This window comes from Nyctereutes procyonoides, unplaced genomic scaffold (genome assembly GCF_905146905.1).
Source record: "Nyctereutes procyonoides isolate TBG_1078 unplaced genomic scaffold, NYPRO_anot_genome, whole genome shotgun sequence".
NCBI classification, from domain to species: Eukaryota; Metazoa; Chordata; class Mammalia; order Carnivora; family Canidae; genus Nyctereutes; species Nyctereutes procyonoides.
Window position 1 is genome coordinate 56,693,395 of NW_026575133.1, and position 17,186 is coordinate 56,710,580.

General features: G+C 38.8%; 1 protein-coding gene across 1 annotated transcript in view; it reads right to left on the bottom strand.

The window, feature by feature from the left end:
- Window positions 1-17,186, bottom strand: part of KIF13B (kinesin family member 13B) — a 198,512-nt gene that overhangs the window by 43,202 nt on the left and 138,124 nt on the right. The window contains exons 30-35 of the mRNA XM_055346192.1: window positions 16,403-16,527; window positions 14,725-14,901; window positions 11,879-11,971; window positions 8,181-8,333; window positions 7,003-7,080; window positions 5,418-5,471 (exon numbers count right to left, since the gene is read on the bottom strand). Of these exons, the coding sequence (XP_055202167.1) occupies window positions 5,418-5,471; window positions 7,003-7,080; window positions 8,181-8,333; window positions 11,879-11,971; window positions 14,725-14,901; window positions 16,403-16,527 (680 nt within the window). The remainder of the gene's footprint in view (window positions 1-5,417; window positions 5,472-7,002; window positions 7,081-8,180; window positions 8,334-11,878; window positions 11,972-14,724; window positions 14,902-16,402; window positions 16,528-17,186) is intronic.

Here is a 17,186-nt window from a genome sequence, read left to right on the forward strand (position 1 = left end):
AATTATCTCTCCTTGGATCTCTGAAAACTTGAAGAATTCAGGCAGTCCCCCAAAGAGAAAAAAAAAAAAAAGAGCCTTTGAGATTTTTCAAAATAATTTCTTTTAGGATTTTGTGTACAAATTATCATAGATAAAGCAATTCAAGACCTTATCAAGCCATTATACACAAGAGAACAAAAACTTCTAGCTACTTAAGAGAGCAGGGAATAAAAATTTTCTTTTTTTTTTAATTCTTTTTTTTGGGGGGGGGAATAAAAATTTTCAATCCTAATATTATTTTTTGAAAAACTGTTGTACTTTGAGAAATGTTTTTTTCTGCTTCTATTGAGATTTTCACACATGTATATGTTTTTAAATCTGATTTTTAAAAAAATAGGTAATATGTTCACACGATCCAAAAACCAAATAATATAAAAAGGCATAGTGAAAAATCTCCTACCTCTACCCCTACCTGTTCAGTTCCCCACATATTTCCACCCTCTTCCCAGGCAGATAAGTAATGGTATTAGCTTCTTATATATCCTTCTAGGGATTCTTATGTATATGTAAGCAAATCTATAAATAATCACACACACTTCTCTCCTGTCTCCCTCCTTTTGTAATATAAATGGCAGTATACTATTCTGCACTTCATTTTTATTTATTTTTTTTAAGTAGGCTCCATGCCCAATGTGGAGCCCAACATGGGACTTGAGCTCAAAACCCTGGGATCAAGACCTGAGCTGAGATCAAGAGTCGGACATTTAACTGACTGAGCCACCTAGGAGCCCCTCTGCACTTCACCTTTTTTTTTGTTTGTTTGTTTTTTAAGATTTATTTTTTAATGAGGGCCAGGGGAGGGGCAGAAGGAGAGAATCTTCAAATGGACTCCCCAGCAGAACAGGGAGCCCAGGTCTGGGTTTAATCCCACTACCAAGGAGATCATGACCTGAGCAGAAACCAAGAGCTGGACACCACTCTGCACTTCATTTTTAATTATTAAGTATATCCCAGTAATTTTTCCATGTTATCTGGAAGGGTTCCTAATCATTTTTATAGCTGCATAGTATTCCATTTATTTATTTCCATGTATGTGTGTGAGGGTGTGTGTGTATGGCATGTGCCCATTGGTTTGGCTTGCATTAATTAAATAGGTTAAATACAGACCAAACCAATGGACATTTAGTTTGTTTCCTATCTTCTGCCATTATAAACAATGTTTCAATACTCTTGTACATATGTCATTTCACAGGTACATAAGCATTGCTGCTATGTAAAGGGGTTTAACAGGATTTTAATAATTTGTAGGTCAATTAGTTTAAGCACTATCTAATCTTGAGGAATTCTATTATGAATAGTATTAAAAACATCTTGAATACAAGGCAATGCTGCATTTGAAATTGTTTTCCATTGTTTCATTTAAAGGCCACAGGGAGGACCTCTGTTCCTTGCTGCTATTAGCAGGGGAATGTTTTTTTTTTTCTCCCTAGTAAGAAAGTATAATTTTAAAAATATTTATTTTTCCTGAAAATCTTTTAAGATGATCTGCTTTAGACGATAAAATTACTGAGGGAAGCCCTCCTCTGAAAATGGGAGAGCTACTCTATACTCCCTTCTGAAGTAAGCCTGGAATCAAATCCTCTTTCCTTCATATTGTTTTCACTTTGTTTTCTAGCATCATAGGTATAATCTTCTATTGTCTGAATTTCCTTACTCATTAAACAGGCCCATCCCATAAAAATCTTAGAACAGTTTTCCTCTACCTTTCTCCTACTGAATACCTAAAGGTCTCTAATTATGATATGTGGATATTCATTCAACCTAGCAAGAAGTCAAGGCATGCTCATACCGATGAGATGTTGAGAAAGCTACACCTACTAACCTTCAAGGCCCATGGATACCAGGAGTTCAAAAGGAGATAAAAATAATAGTTCACAGCTGAATTGGGAGCAAAGTAAGTAGCGGCAAACTGGCACCTTCTGTTTTCCCTGACATACTTCCAGAGAGTGAGGACTGGTATGATTGGGGAGTGGCAAGCAAGGTCATATTTTGAGGAAAACTGGGAACTGCTGCAATGGGGGGAAAAGTTATTTGTTTGAAATATATGACATCTCAAAATATACCCTGAAATACAGTAGATTCATATCCTTGTTGCTGTGATGGCACCACGATATCAGTAGAACCTGAGAGGGTAAAAAATCAGATTTTTCCTCATCTTCCCTAGGATATCCCAAGAAATTGAGAGGATAAAAAAAGGGAAGCTTCTGGTAGAGTAACAAAAATGTGTAATGTTACATTTACACATTTAATATGACATGTCCCCAACCATCCACAGAAATTGCCCTGGGAACAGTCTCTAAGAAACTCTTTACCGTCACATCTGAAACAGCTTTTCGGTCCTCATCTTATAGTCTCTGAGGAAACTGGAAGGAGTCTTTCTTAAAACTTAAAAAGCCAGGGCACCTAGGTGGCCCAATTGGTTGAGCATCCGACTCTTGATTTCGGTTCAGGGTTGTGAGACTGAGCCACATGTTAGGCTCCCCACTGAGCAGGGAAGCCAGCTTGAGATTCTTTCTTTCTCCCTCTCCTATGCCCCTCCCCCTTCTCATGTGTGCACATACCCTCTCTCTCTAAAATAAGTAAATAAATAAAATATTTTGGGAAAAAAACCTGAACAACTTAAAAAGTCCCTTCTGGCCAAGTTTCCAAGCCATTCTCTGCTGAGTCTTTTTTCTTCTTTGGGGACTCCCTCTCCATGCCCCATCCAGCTTCTCCTCTGGCAAGTACCCATGAGTATTATCATGCCCTCTAGCTCCCATTTTAGATCTGATGCTTCACTCAGTTTCAATTATGCCCTCAGCTCCTCAGCCTAGGCTTCAAGACCCTTCAATTGGCAGATACCTTATGTCAAAAATTGAACTATTTCATTTTCTACCCCAAAACCGCCCCTCCTACAGTTCATCTCTCTATTCAGTCATCCAGAAGTCCACAAGTCACCCTCATCTCTCCCCTCCCCCAACCTTCCTGTCCCTGGAGTTATAGAGATTCTATCTCCTTAATTTAACCTGAATCACTCTCCCTCTCCCTCCCACTGCTGAATCTCACCCTGACCTGATCTCTCCATCCGCAAATTAAATTTTTTTTCATATTTTTGCATTAGTAACTGTATATACTTATATTGTATACTTTAAAGTGACTTTATGGACCAACCAGGAACCTGAGTGGGGGTTAGGTGGACTGTTAAAAAACACTTTCTAATTCAACTTTAACCATGTTATGGCCATTACTCCTTCAGGGGCTCCTTGTCTCCTCCATTACTCCTTGGTACACTTCTACAATCAGGTCTCTTTTCTCTGGGTTCTACCCCACAATAGTAGTCACTATTTCCCCCTCCTTTAGTCACACCGCATGCAGTGTCATAAACACAGCAAGTCTGTTCATCCCTCCATGCTTTTGTTCACACTGTTGCATTCACTCCTTCCCTGCCTCAGATGGACCTCATCATCTTTCAGTTTAGGGGGATTACCACCTCTCTGCAGTTTCTCCTGATCTGTGAATAATGCCTATAAAAGTGTCCACTCCCTCCTTCACTCTCCTACTCTATCATACTTCTAGTAATAGCATCTATGTTTCTTTATTCTATTTATTTGGTGTAGATGAAGCACAATAACTTTCTTTTAAGTGATACTATTATTTGCTCTATTTAAACATAAGGAAGCTGGGGGTATATAGAAAATTCTGGCCACTTCTTTCAAGGAATTTATAATATAATTGAGAATTTGGATTAGATGTAATTTAAAAAAACAAAAATTCATTTTTTCTTATATTTTCCTTAGAAGTTTTCATTTATGTACATTTAAAAATAAAGAAACCATCAATTTCCCCAAAACTCAACTTTGTTCTCGTAATCATAACCTGTGCTGTGCTTATCAATAACTAATCAAACCTATCACTGGATCAGTATAAAGTAGTAGTGCTTATAACACTTTCAGAGACATGATAGGTAATCAGTAAATTAATGAGTTGGAGAGGAATTTATATGTCCATAAACTTGGATATATATACATGTAGCTCATTTTAAAGATCTAGGTTACTAGTTTTTTTTTTTTTTAAAGATTTATTTATTTATTCATTCAGAGAGAGCGAAGAGAGAGGCAGAGACACAGGCAGAGGGAGAAGCAGGAAGCCCGATGTGGGACTCGATCCTGGGTTTCCAGGATCACACCCCAGGCTGCAGGCGGCGCTAAACCGCTGCACCACCAGGGCTGCCCGGTTACTAGGAGTTTACCTATAACACACATATTGATGAGATATATATATCTCATTATTTCAGGCAAACCCCTAGTAATCTAGACCTTAAGAATAAGTCTAATTATTGATCAATTGTTCTTTTTCTTAAGTTTTTATAAGAAAATTTCAAACAAAGAAAAACAGAGTACAGAATAAATAATAATAGTAGAAAGGGTAGTATAGGGTGCCTGGGTGGCTCAGTCAGTTAAGCATCTGCCTTCTGCTCAGGTCACCATGCCAGGGTCTTGGGACTGATCCCTGTGTCGAGCTCCCCACTCATCAGGGAGCTTGCTTCTGTCTCTCCCTCTGCACTCTCCCCTTGTTTCTGCACTCTCTCTCAAATATATAAAAAAGTAAAATCTTAAAAAAAAAAAAGGAAGCATAACAAATTCCATGCAGCTATAACCATTATCATTAAATAGCCAATCTTCTTTTATTTATACCCCTATCTTCCCCCCAAGATTATTTTGAAACAAATCCCTATCAGGCCATTTTATAAGACATTGTTCACTTTTAAACTCCTCAAGGGTTAAGATTTCAATACAGAGTGTGTTGCCTACAGTTAACAGTACCAACATCTAACTAGGTCCCTCAAAAAACATCAGGCATAAAACTATGATATAGGACATACAGTTACGATAATTACAAATGTGATCCCTTTAAGTAACAGATAAAGAATTCTCAATGCTTAAAACTATTAAATTGGGGAACACTAACATTAAAAATAAATCCCAGCTAAAACAAGTTTTGTTCTTGTATTTTAATTTCTTCTGGCAAATAAGATTAACTTAAAGATAAAATCTTATTCCTCACACATTTGCAACATTACATGATTATTTTACTATTAAAACTCTGATTTAAAGTTTTTTCTTGACGAAACAGGAAGAATATTTTACATAGAAATATGAACTTCAGCAACAAAATTGGTTTTTAACCCTTAAAAAGTAGAGTAATGAGGTCTCATAGCCTTAATTTAACTGGCAGATAAAAAAAATGAACTGTAAACACTTTCCAATAAATTTCACATAGCACAGAAGAGTAGGAGAAATTTTGGCATGCAAAACAAGTGTGTGATATTTGAGTGAAAAGAGGAAAGGTGAATGGGAAATTAGTCTAAGGCCAATGGAAAAATAGTTATAAAAACTTACCTTGTTGCTGCCTAGACTGTAGAATGGAATAAGATCTTGTCGGCTCCCAGACAACTGAAGAAGAAATAAAGAGGGGATTAGTCCTTTAAGTGTGAAAGTGCAGAAATCTACAGTCCTGGAAATACAGGAATTTGAAAACCACATCAACAGAATGCGAAAGTCAGATGGGACCAGAGACACTGTCGAGACCAAATTTGTAAATTGGGCTAGCTTATACTTTGACGCATTATCACAATTTTTCCGAAAGATTTATTTATTTATTTTGAGAGAGAGGAAGACTGGGCACACACAAGCTGGGGGGGAGGGGCAAAGGGAAAGGAGAGAGAATCCTCAAGCAGACTCCTTGCTGAACACAGAGCCCTGACGTGGGGCTCAATGCCAGGACCCCAAGATCATGACCTGAGCTGAAGTCAAGAGTTGGCAGCTTAACCAACTAAGCCACCCAGGCACCACTCACAAATCTTTTTTTTTTTTAACTGAACTGAACTTTAAGGTGGGAGGTTTGTATAAGATCAGATACCCAGTTTACACTGAGGCAACAATCACCTAGGCCTGGGTAAGGGATACTTCGTCTGTGTATCCCCTTCTATTTAAAGGATACGAGGTTATTGATTATTTTACCATGCCCTGATCTTACAACTTCCTTCTCTGGTATTTGTAGCAGACGTATAGACATAGACCATTTATTTTAAACCATAGAATTCTAAATACCAAATCTCTGTATTTTAATGTACCGTTTTCCGAGGAAATGAGAAGATTTAAGTTGAAAGAAAGTGATATTTCTTAATGTCTGCGGAAGTTCCCAATCTTTCATCTGAGATGATTAGTGACATCATTCACTTACTCTGGGGCCACATGTACCTTCCCGGTTGATACTCTCCCTACCACTCACTATGGTCTCTCAAGCATTAAGACTAAGGTTCAGCTGCTCTTTATAACAATGCTTGTATTGTGGTTTTTCTTGGTGTAAAGTTAGACCAAGGTAATATTTCTCATATCCACATCTTTGTCAAAAGTAAGGAAAGGAGAGATAAATCACAGGGCCACAATGATATTTCTTTGTGAAGAATTATTTGTATGCTTAATATGCACATATATTATACCTATGTTTTAAAAGAGAATAACAAACTTAAGACACTGTTATGAAACATACCTAACTTATTTTTACTCATTTATACTATCCTGGATTGCCTTTAAGCAATTGAGTTTGTAAACTAGTCCAGATTTCTCCTCAATTTAAAAGTAATTAAGTTAGGCCCAGAAAATTCAAATCGTTTGCCCAAGGCACTCGGCTAGTTTTGCTTTATTTAGTTCAACAAACACTGAACACCCAGTCATTGTGCCAGGCACTGCTCATACAAAAATTAGAGAGAAACATTAAAGATGTGATTAAACAGACACTTTCCCTATCATATTGGTGAGGACAATGACAGAGGTCTGCACTGACGCTACGGGTGCCTAAATCAGTTCAGAGAAGGAAATGATATCTGAGAGGAGAGTTATAGGATAGAAAAGAGTTATCCAAGGAAAGAGGAACAGGGAAGGAGAGCCCATGCAGAGCAGAATGGGGAGTCCATGTACTTACTCTGTTCACGTTTGGAGAGCTTATACTCCTCCTACTCAGCTTCCCCTTTCCTGTCAACTGCTCTTTCACTGTAACCTCCTGTCAGTACAGAGGAAGAATACAGATCAGAGATGCACCTCCAAAGCAATACCATGTACAGCAGTCTTTCAGCTACCATCACTACATATATATTCCTAGTTCTTTAAATCATGGCTGTTACTTAACACCGTGGAATGACCTTATTCCAATCACTGTGGAACATTCAAAGTTAATTATTCAGCTGATGGGTTACCTAGATGATTCTTTATCTACTGATGGCTCCCTTGAAGCTGGCCAGAAGTTAGTCCCAGGAGACAGATATGAAAATTAGGTCACTTTTATTTTTCATAAGGATCTTTGGTAAAAACCAAAAGTCTCAATATTGCTACATAAAATGAGGTAGAGAGTTCCACCAAGTATTAAGTGTACTGCTGGCATCTCTATTACCCCTTCTAGAGACCCACTCCAGGGCTGTGGTGGGCGAAAAAGGGCCCAATCTGCCACATTCCTACATACTTCTTTAGCAACATTATTGTCCACCGTTAAAGGATTTTTAAAATAATTCTTTAGCCATCAAGCATTAAATATTTCCCCCCATTACCTCAAGGCAACTATATATCATTTAGCATCTTGGTGAAAGTAACTTTCCAAGTGGAGCTTTTGTATGTTCACAGACTTAATTAACAAGTTTAACCTAAATTAATATGCTCCACTTAAAGAGATGCTTCAAAAGTTTTTTTTTAAAGATTTTGTTTATTTATTCATGAAAGACAGAGACACACAGAGAGAGAGAAAGAGACAGAGAGAGAGGCAGAGACACAGGCAGAGGGAGAAGCAGGCTCCATGCAGGGAGCCTGGCGTGGGACTCAATCCCGGGTCTCCAGGATCACACCCTGGGCTGAAGGCGGCGCTAAACCGCTGAGCCACCTGGGCTGCCCCCCCCCCTTTTTTAAAGATTTTATTTATTTATTCATGAAAGACACACACACACACACACAGAGAGAGAGAGAGAGAGAGAGAGAGGCTTCAAAGGTTTAGATGTAAAAACAAAACAAAACAAAAAAAACACAAAATTTTAGTTGTATCAACACTGTGAATTGCAGAGAGGTAAAGAGAATAAGGCTGGGTCAGCACCACTGCTACCAGCTATGTTGACTAACCTGGCGGAGACGATCTAAAGTGAGAAGGTTCTCCACAGCCAGCACACTTCTGAGGTATTTTTCAATATAAGCCTCTGAGTCAGCAGAAGCCGTGTTTTCAACATTAGCTGCCATTCTTGCTAATGTTTCGCGTTCCTCTACTCCCTGGGCATCCTGGAGAACAGAAAGTTGGGTATTAAAATGAAATACTTTGTAGAAGAAAACATAAAAGCTTCTTGATCTATACAAATACACACAAAAAGAGTACTGAACTAACAAATGGGATGGTATTCCAAAATTCCATTTTAACACTAGCTTTTGGAACTCAAAACTCATTTTCCCACAGAAATCATGGTATCAGTGGTGGTTAGGTTAACTTGAACGGTTAACCACAGTGCCACTGAAACACAGCATATTCTCAATAACACCGTTCTCTTCTATATTTCTATTGTAAATGAAAACATTACTGGCTAGAAAGGATTTGGTGGAAAAAGCTGGAAATATAACCACCACCACACTTCAGAAATACATCACAAGGGGCAAAAGACAGGAATGAGAAGCTGGGGTCCAAACAACTCTAGCAGGAAGCAGACACAGGTATGGAGAGTAAGAATGAAAAGTAGGTTTGGCTTTCAACCCCTTTTGCTCAGCAGCCCACCATGGCCTACATATTCAACATGTGGCAGCTTGTAAAATTGGTCTCAGTCCGCAACTCTGGAATAACAGGGACCAAAAGCAAAGTATCTAGGTAAATACTCCCTCACTGTGCTTTCCCACGGAGCCCACCCCCACCCCCACCCCACTCCTCTAGAGTGATGGCCTTTGCGTATAAATGGGGTGTTCAAGTCAGGAAGGGTCCTTGCTAGTGCATTTAATCATGTCAGGCAAGCTTGGTTCATAACAAATTACTCTTCTCAGACAAAAAACTGATACTTTATTTACTTGTGAATTTGTTATAATAATGCCAAAAACTACAAAATATATAGCCATAAGCTATGCATCTGAAGATGCCATCAACTTCAAGGAAAAAAAAATTATATACCAATAAGGAGAAAAAAATCTGCCAATTAGTTTTAAGATATCAATTTTAAGATGTGTTCTAATGTCAAAAGTATTCTTAAAAATTTTAATGAGCTTTAGAACAGATAAAATGTGGAAGAATTTGGAAGGTGGCTTAAGTTTATAAAACTTCTATCTTGAACCTACTATGGTTCATTTGAGCCTTTTAATAATCCTGAAAAGAAGCAATCATCCTTATTTTATAGATGAGGAAAGAAGGCCACATAATTGGCAAAAGAAGCAAGACTAGAACTTAGGTCTCCTGATTCCTGATAAGAGTAATCCTTTTACCTCTTAACACAGAATACTTTTTGGTCTCTGAAGGGAATAAATATTACTCTGATTTTGTAAGAAAAGGGAAACTTGAATTTTAGGGAAATGTATACACTGTTACCCACATCCCTATCAGTATACAAAACATTTCCATTACCTTAGAAAGTTCACTGACAGCTTTCACAGTCAATCCCCTTCCCCCAAGGCAGGGGTCATTTCTTTCCCCACAGATTAGATTCACTTGTCTTAGCATTTCACATAAATGGAACCATACTCTTTTGTATCTAGCTTCTTGCACATGGCATAATGATTCTGAGATTCACACAAGAAGTTCATTTCTTTGTGTAGCTAAGTGGATATGGATATACCACAACTTCCTTATCCATCCACCCCCGATGGATGGTTGTGTTGTTTGCAGTTTTAGGTGACTCTGCATTAGGCTGCTATGAGTGTTCTTGTACATATCTTTATGGACACACATGGTCACTTCTCTTGGGTAAGCACCCAGAGGTGGGAGTGACTGGGCCCTGGGGTAGAATGGTGGAACCATCTCCTGGAGTCTGGCCCATCATCAGTTCTTTCTACCACCAAGCTTTCAGAGCTACTCTAACAGGGAACATAAAGAACTTCTCAAGGATTTTTCATGGTAAATCTCGCTCCTTAAGGAATCTGTTTATTTTGCTTTTAAATAAAAAATAAACTAAGTGTGGTCCTTTCCCTGTAAGTTTTAAGTCTCACTGTGCCTTTTTCTTTATCTTCAGGATTTGATATTGTGAAGAAAAAAAAAAAAACTTGTTAACTTAGATGTGTAGCTAATTATTAACAGGTAGCTCAACGAGAGAGGCTATCTGCTTATCTCCCAGCTGATTCCCCCTCAACATTTCCTCCCTTTGAAAACTGTATCACCCAGAGAACAAAAGCATTTTTAAAGGGGATAAAGAATCTATAATCAGTAAGGGATGAGACAGGAGGGTAAGGAAGATGAGAGAAATGGAAAAATGTAAGGGAGTCTACTACAGGGGTTCTTTAACTGCATTCAAACCATTTATAGAGTTAAGATATGAAACAGCCAGAAAGACACATAAAACATTCAGACACAGAGAATAAATTGTAAGTCTCTAGCTGAGCACCTAAGTATACAAAGAGTAATCTACTACAGACATACGGTTTTGCAGCCAGTCTAACAGACAGAAGACAGACTTGGCTTTTAAATGGTTAGCTGACTCCAAATTAAATAGTTAAGCAGCTAATATTTACTGTGGAAGTCTAACACTTTGAAGATCCAGTATAAGATTTCTTATAGTACAAGAAATCTAAAACAAAGCCCATATCCTAGGTAATCTTTTCAGTCTTCCAAAAACTAATCTCTCTGTTGAAATATATTTTGTCCACCTATTGCTCAAATGCTCAACAGAATCAACAACTTCCAGCCCTCAAAAATGAAGAGACTGATGATGTGGACAGTGTGGTTAGCAGGGAGTGTCCACTTCCAGTGCACATTTCCACATCTCCACTCCCAAGGAAAGTACAATCTGCACCTCCTCACTTACTCCTCGATTTCAGATAGTGAGTATAACAGAAGGAAGTGCTCTTCTCTCTCTTTTCCAATATCCTCCTAATAGAATCCTCCTTACCCACCCCCCCCACCCCCAGTAAGGAAGGAAGGCCTCCATTACCAGCTGTGCCAAAGCCCAGGTGAATAAACTTGGGATTAAATATTAGGAAGCATATATAAACTACACCGTGCAGCCAGCTTCCGTCAGGGGCTATTTCAAACTCCATGTGTTTGATTCCTATGACTTTCTCAGTTCAGAAAGAGAAATAAGGAGAAGAAAATAATAATAGGAGCTATAATGATGGCAATTACAATTGACTGTTTAGTGTGTGCACAATGACTTGTGACATCATCTCATTTAATCCTTAAAAACAAAACTGTACAGAAGCTATCATTAACCCAACTAAAAAATAAAAAAATTAGGCTCCAAGTAACTTACCAAGTTCATCGCACTAAGAAGTGATAAATTACTGTGTGATCCCAAAATGAAAGCCTGAATCTCTCTTTTGTGCTATGTTGCCTCCCTTTAAGGGTTACAATAGTGTTTCACTAGGTCTACTGGGAGTGAAAAGGAGTGCTGTCTTCTAGGAGTGTTGATTTGCTTTTCAAAAGGAAGTTCTTTAACAAAATGCTAAAACCAGAACCCTTAAAGCCACAAATATATTTTACTATGTATCACATTAAGACTAGGAAATTTCCCCTACAAATCTATAGCATTTGACCAAATACACATTTTCATTGACTATATATTTCTTAGGTAGGTGACTTTCAGGGAGTTAGCTCTTTTTACATGTTTATTTTTAGTAAACTCAAACTTCATACAATCCTTCACCTCTGGAATATTGGAGACAATTTCAAAAGTCACTCCACAGCCAGGAATAGAACTTCGATGTGACATCTTTTTTAGGAGACTCTGAGCAAAACCCTAGAGAAAAACAAAACAGAAAAATATGGTTTCCTACCTCAAAAACTGAGTTTTCATTAACAGAGACAGCACAAAGAATACTACATTCATTCTAATCAAAAAGAAACAGAAGAGCATATTTCCAAGATGAACAAGTTGAAATCCAAATCACTAAATATAGGCTTTTCAACTTTGTTTCAGCACACAAAACCAATTTATTAGGTTTCTGCCATGTGACAGGTCCTATTCCCAATATATGAAGAATGTGAACCCAAAATTCTGGAAACTGATTCTGGGCATCTGGTTCAGCTCTGCTTAAAGCTACAGAAATAAGACTGTTGAATTCGGCACAATAAATGCCCTTCTAAGATGTAAGTGAGGACTGGTGACTCTTACGCTTTTTTTTTTTTTCCAGTACAATGGACATCTTACAGCATGAATATTGACAAGTTCAGACATTAAATTCTTGACCAAAGCAGGATCGTTATGAAGAATGATTTAAGAGTGCATGGTCATTGTTTATGCTGACTGTGCTCTTCGCACAGTTAAGAATTGAACTGTTGAATTAATGCATAGATGACTCATTTGAAGATGCTGCTAAGACTGAACATCCTGTAGAGGTTGAAGAGAGCACGGATGAGGGCAGAATACAATTGGTGAATAAAGATAAGAAGAGAGAATATTAAACCAACACCCAACCTTTTTTCCTTGTGCAAACGGGAAGTATGAAATATGTGAAAAATCCCCAAAGAAAATAGAAAAATCAAGTCATTTGGCCTTATAAGTACATATTATCATAAACCTACTTAATAATAATTTCTCTTCAGTGATCTTTAGTTACTTTTTAAAAAAACTGTAGCTCTTAGAATGCAAAGAGACCACTGATTTCAGCCCTTCACTCTCTCAACTCGAGCACTGCAATGCTGAGCTGGGTCAGGGCACAGCTACCGCTTTTGTTTTTAACAGGTGGAATGGGGAGGTGTCGGTGCTGTTGTTACTTTACTTTTTATTTTCTTTCTGTATGGAACTACAGAAGCTGATATGCATATATTAGCGTCATAAGAAAGTACCTATTCTTGCTATCAAAAAGCAATTTTCAGGATTGAAATACCTGAAATTGGAAGGGAAACTGGCATGCCCTAAAATACAATCATGTCATTCAGTATCAATTTGATAATATCAAGTCATTTCAACCAGGGGAAAAAATGTGGCAACTTCTTATCATTATAATAAAAAATTAAAAATTACTTAAAAACACACCAAAAGAAAAAAAAATGCCAGAAGAAGCTTGGTGACTCCATGATGCATCTTTTCTATTAAGGATTCCATGGGGCTGGTGGTTGTACCAGGTCAGTCTCAGTGCCTGGCAACCAGAATCTCTAGCTCAGGAATGGCAAATAACTCTTCAAAATGCTCCTCAAGAGCAACGCGTCTTTTTCAATCCCTTAAACACTTCCGAGAAAAGAGAGCTGGAGAAAAGAGTGAACAGGAGGCATACCATATACGTCTATAGCTACCCTGATGACCTGGATTTTATTGATGCTGGATTGCCGAGCTAAAGAGCTGCAATTTTAACAGCATTACCGCCAGTCTTCATTTCAAAGATTGATATCAGTGTGACATTTAGAACTAAAGATTAATTTTTAGGGGTGGAGATTACATCTAGGACTCTATCAACCGTGACTGTGCTCTTTTAAATGAAAAGATTTCTTTTCATCTGTCCTGGTTTTAGTCAGTGTATTGAGAAGGCCTCAAAAAAAGTGAGCACAGACAGTTAAAAGAATCCCTAGAATGAGCCTCCCAAATCCTGTATTTGCAAAGTCAATGACAGAAATAGTTTATGTTCTTCCCTAGAAGTGTCCTACTAAACCCAATCATCTGGCACCAGGACCTTCATAATCCAGCTGCAACTATGTGGACAGCAATGGCCTTGGCCTCTGCAGCACGACTCCGTCACATTGCTGTCATACTGCCTGTCGTCACATTCTGCTGCTCGGGGTCTGAGCCTGTCACACCCTGTCCTTCTCCCCACAGCCTCTGCACACCTCCGCACAAAACAGCCCATTCCTCTCCCTCTGCCTGCCAAACATCCCCACCTGCAGAGGAGTGGCTGGCGTGCTATCCCACCCCTCTCTGACACCTTCTCGGAGTTGCTCGCTGGGCATTCTCCATTCCTCTACCTGCCATCTTCCAGCACTTGGGGAGCACCTGCAGTGCTATCCCGACAGAAACGCCACCTGTTTATTCAGCTACGTATGCTGACAGACACTGGCCGTCTCAAGATGCAGACTATTTCTTAACTCATCTTGTTATACAAAAGCTCCACAGAGTATACTCTCCAAATATATGAATCCACGAATTAGCGAGATGACTGAGAGGCAACAAAGATGTGCAAAGCAGAGGTTAAGTCCAAACAACGGCCAATCTGCAGAGAACCATCACATCTTGTACAATGCAAATGAAAAGTCAAAAACAAAACCAGAGAATTGGCTTTGACAGAGCTATGTGGCACCCAAAAGAATGTATTTAATTTGTGACTATGGAATACGAAAGACTCATTGTAACAACTGAATACTGTCTGGGAGGAAGTCAGGATGGCAGGTGCCGGGAATGAGGCAGGCATGGGTACAGGACAGCAGCAGTTGTGTCGAAGAGAAAAGCTCAATGCTGCACAGAGGCTGTTTGGACAGGAGGCCAGAGCAATCATTCTTGGCTCTGCCCTCATGCTGGACCTGTGATTAAAGTCATTTCTTCAACTAGGATTAACGACTCACCTGCCGGCCGTGAACATTGACACAAATTCGTTTCCGTAATACCAACTGCATGTCAGCAGGATGGCTGAGCTGGACTGTCACCCGCACAATCAGATACACTCGCTCATCCGCTGGGGTGCCTTTACTGAGCTGAGGACAGCTGTGCACTGCAGAGTCCCAAGAGGCTTCTGCTCTCACCTGAGAAGAAAGACACATCATATTTTTCCCTCTCCTCCTTGAAAAAACTTCACAAGGAAACATCTTGGCTTGGCTAAAGTTATACATACTGGTCATGAGTGCAGATCTACTAGAACTGCCCTGAGGGACTACGGAATATGAGCATGTGGTCTCCATTTCTTTAGTCTGGGAAGTATAGACGATAATGTTTCTGGCTGGCTGGCTGGCTTTTAAAATGTTTTCATTTTGGGGCGTCTGGGTGGCTCTGTCGATTAAGTGTCTGTCTTGGGCTTAGGTCATGATCCCAAGGCCCCAGGATCAAGCCCCACATCAGGCTCCATGCTTAGTGGGGAGTCTGCTTCTCCCTCTCTCTCTGCCCCTCCCCCTGTTTGTGTGCTTTCTCTTTCTCTCTCAAATAAATAAAATCTTTAAAAAAATAAAATGTTTTTATTCTGAAAAATGCTCAAACATAAAAGATGTGAATTCAGGACAATGAAGTCCTGTGTTATCTTCCACCTGAAATCATTAGCTGTTAATATTTTGCCACTTTTCCTTCCTCTTTCTCACAACTCATAACACACAGGCACAGGCAGGATTATTTTTTTGGTGAACCACTTCAGAGTAAGTTACAGAGCTGTAACTCTACATGTCTAAATTCATTAGCAAGAACCTTCTAACAGCAAGAACATCCTCTGACTTAACCATACGACAATTATATTCAGGAAATTTCCCATTGATGCAAAACGATCATATGATACATAGTCCATATTCAAGTATTTCAAAAGTTTCAATCCAGGATCACTAATTGCATTTAGATGTCATGCCCCTTTAGTCTACTTTAATCTGAAATGGTTCCCCAGCCCTTTGTCACTCAGGACACTGACTTATTAAAGAAGGAGACAGGCCTAGATGTCTGTTGTACAGAACACATCACAGTTGGGTGTGTTGGGTTTCTTCCCTACTACAAAGTTTTGCATCTTAGGAATACTACTAAGGTATGATGGGCCCTTCAGAGCATCACATCAGCTTTCCTTATTTAAACTATTTTCTCATTTTTCCAATATACTCAAAACTAGAAAATAAGCCCCCACTATACACCCATCACCCAGATTCAAACATTATCAAGATTTTGCCACACTGCCTTTATTTATTCTTCTTTTTCTCTTCTTAAGAAGTCTTTACTAAAGAATCTCAAAGCAAATACCCAACATTGTATTGTTTTATTTGCATGTACTTCAGTAGCATTTCCCAGGACAGGGGACCACTACTGACCTGAACTATGAATACTAACAGAGATCCTTTACCAGGAGGTGAACTAAAATGGTCAAGGGACATAATCTGGCTGTCTACTCCTTCTGGAAGGGATTCTGCTCTTTCTGGAAGTCATAATGAAAGGCTTTCATATCTATTTCTTGAGAAATATAAGCATTAAAATTATGACACTGTTGATTGTTTCAAAAGCTGCATGGAAAGGTTAAAGAAACTACTTTTCAGCTGATTTCTCCTAGTTATATTTGTTTACCTCTCCATCATGCTGTTTTACAATCTGCAGTTCAAAGAACTCATCCTCTTCTTCCCCAGCAAGGGTAGCATCCCATCCACCAGCTTCTGGGTCATCAAGATTATCTTGGGAGCTGAAATCATCAGCTAAAAGCAAAGAAGTTCCATTAAATCAGAGATCATTTTAAAGGATAACCCCTACCAGCTAAATTTCAATGTGCTTAGTATTAAAATTCTACTGCCTCAAATTTCATTTGCTTTTGACTCTAAAATCTTACATGACACGGAAGAGGACCATTAAACAGTTCACAGTTCTTAGAGATGGATAGACTCTCAAGAAATTATCTTATCCAATCTCCTACCTTTATGCCTTATTTTACATGGAAGGCAAACGAAGCCAAGATACCCAAGAGGTTATTCAAGGTCAGCCCATAAATGTTAATGATAGGATTATAACCCAAATTCCCTATCTTTTAGTGCATTGAAGAAATGAGAAGCGAGGGTGATTCCAATTATCTGACAGTTAAGTTCAACAAAAGAATCAATTGGCTACATGAGCCAGAAACTTGGAGGGTTGCCCCTTGGCCCTTTAGTTATTTAGTTCTAAGTCTGGCCCTCCCAATCCCCTATCTATCTTAAGCTTGTGAGTAGGGATCAAAAGTATCTTTCTAGTACATGAGCTCGTGCAAGAATGGGCATAAGGCTGAAAAAGCTCTTCATCATGTGTTGGGATATCCGTACAAAACAGGTCTTTTATAAGCTATTATTGTTTTCCACTCTTACCCTTCTAAACACATGCACACACA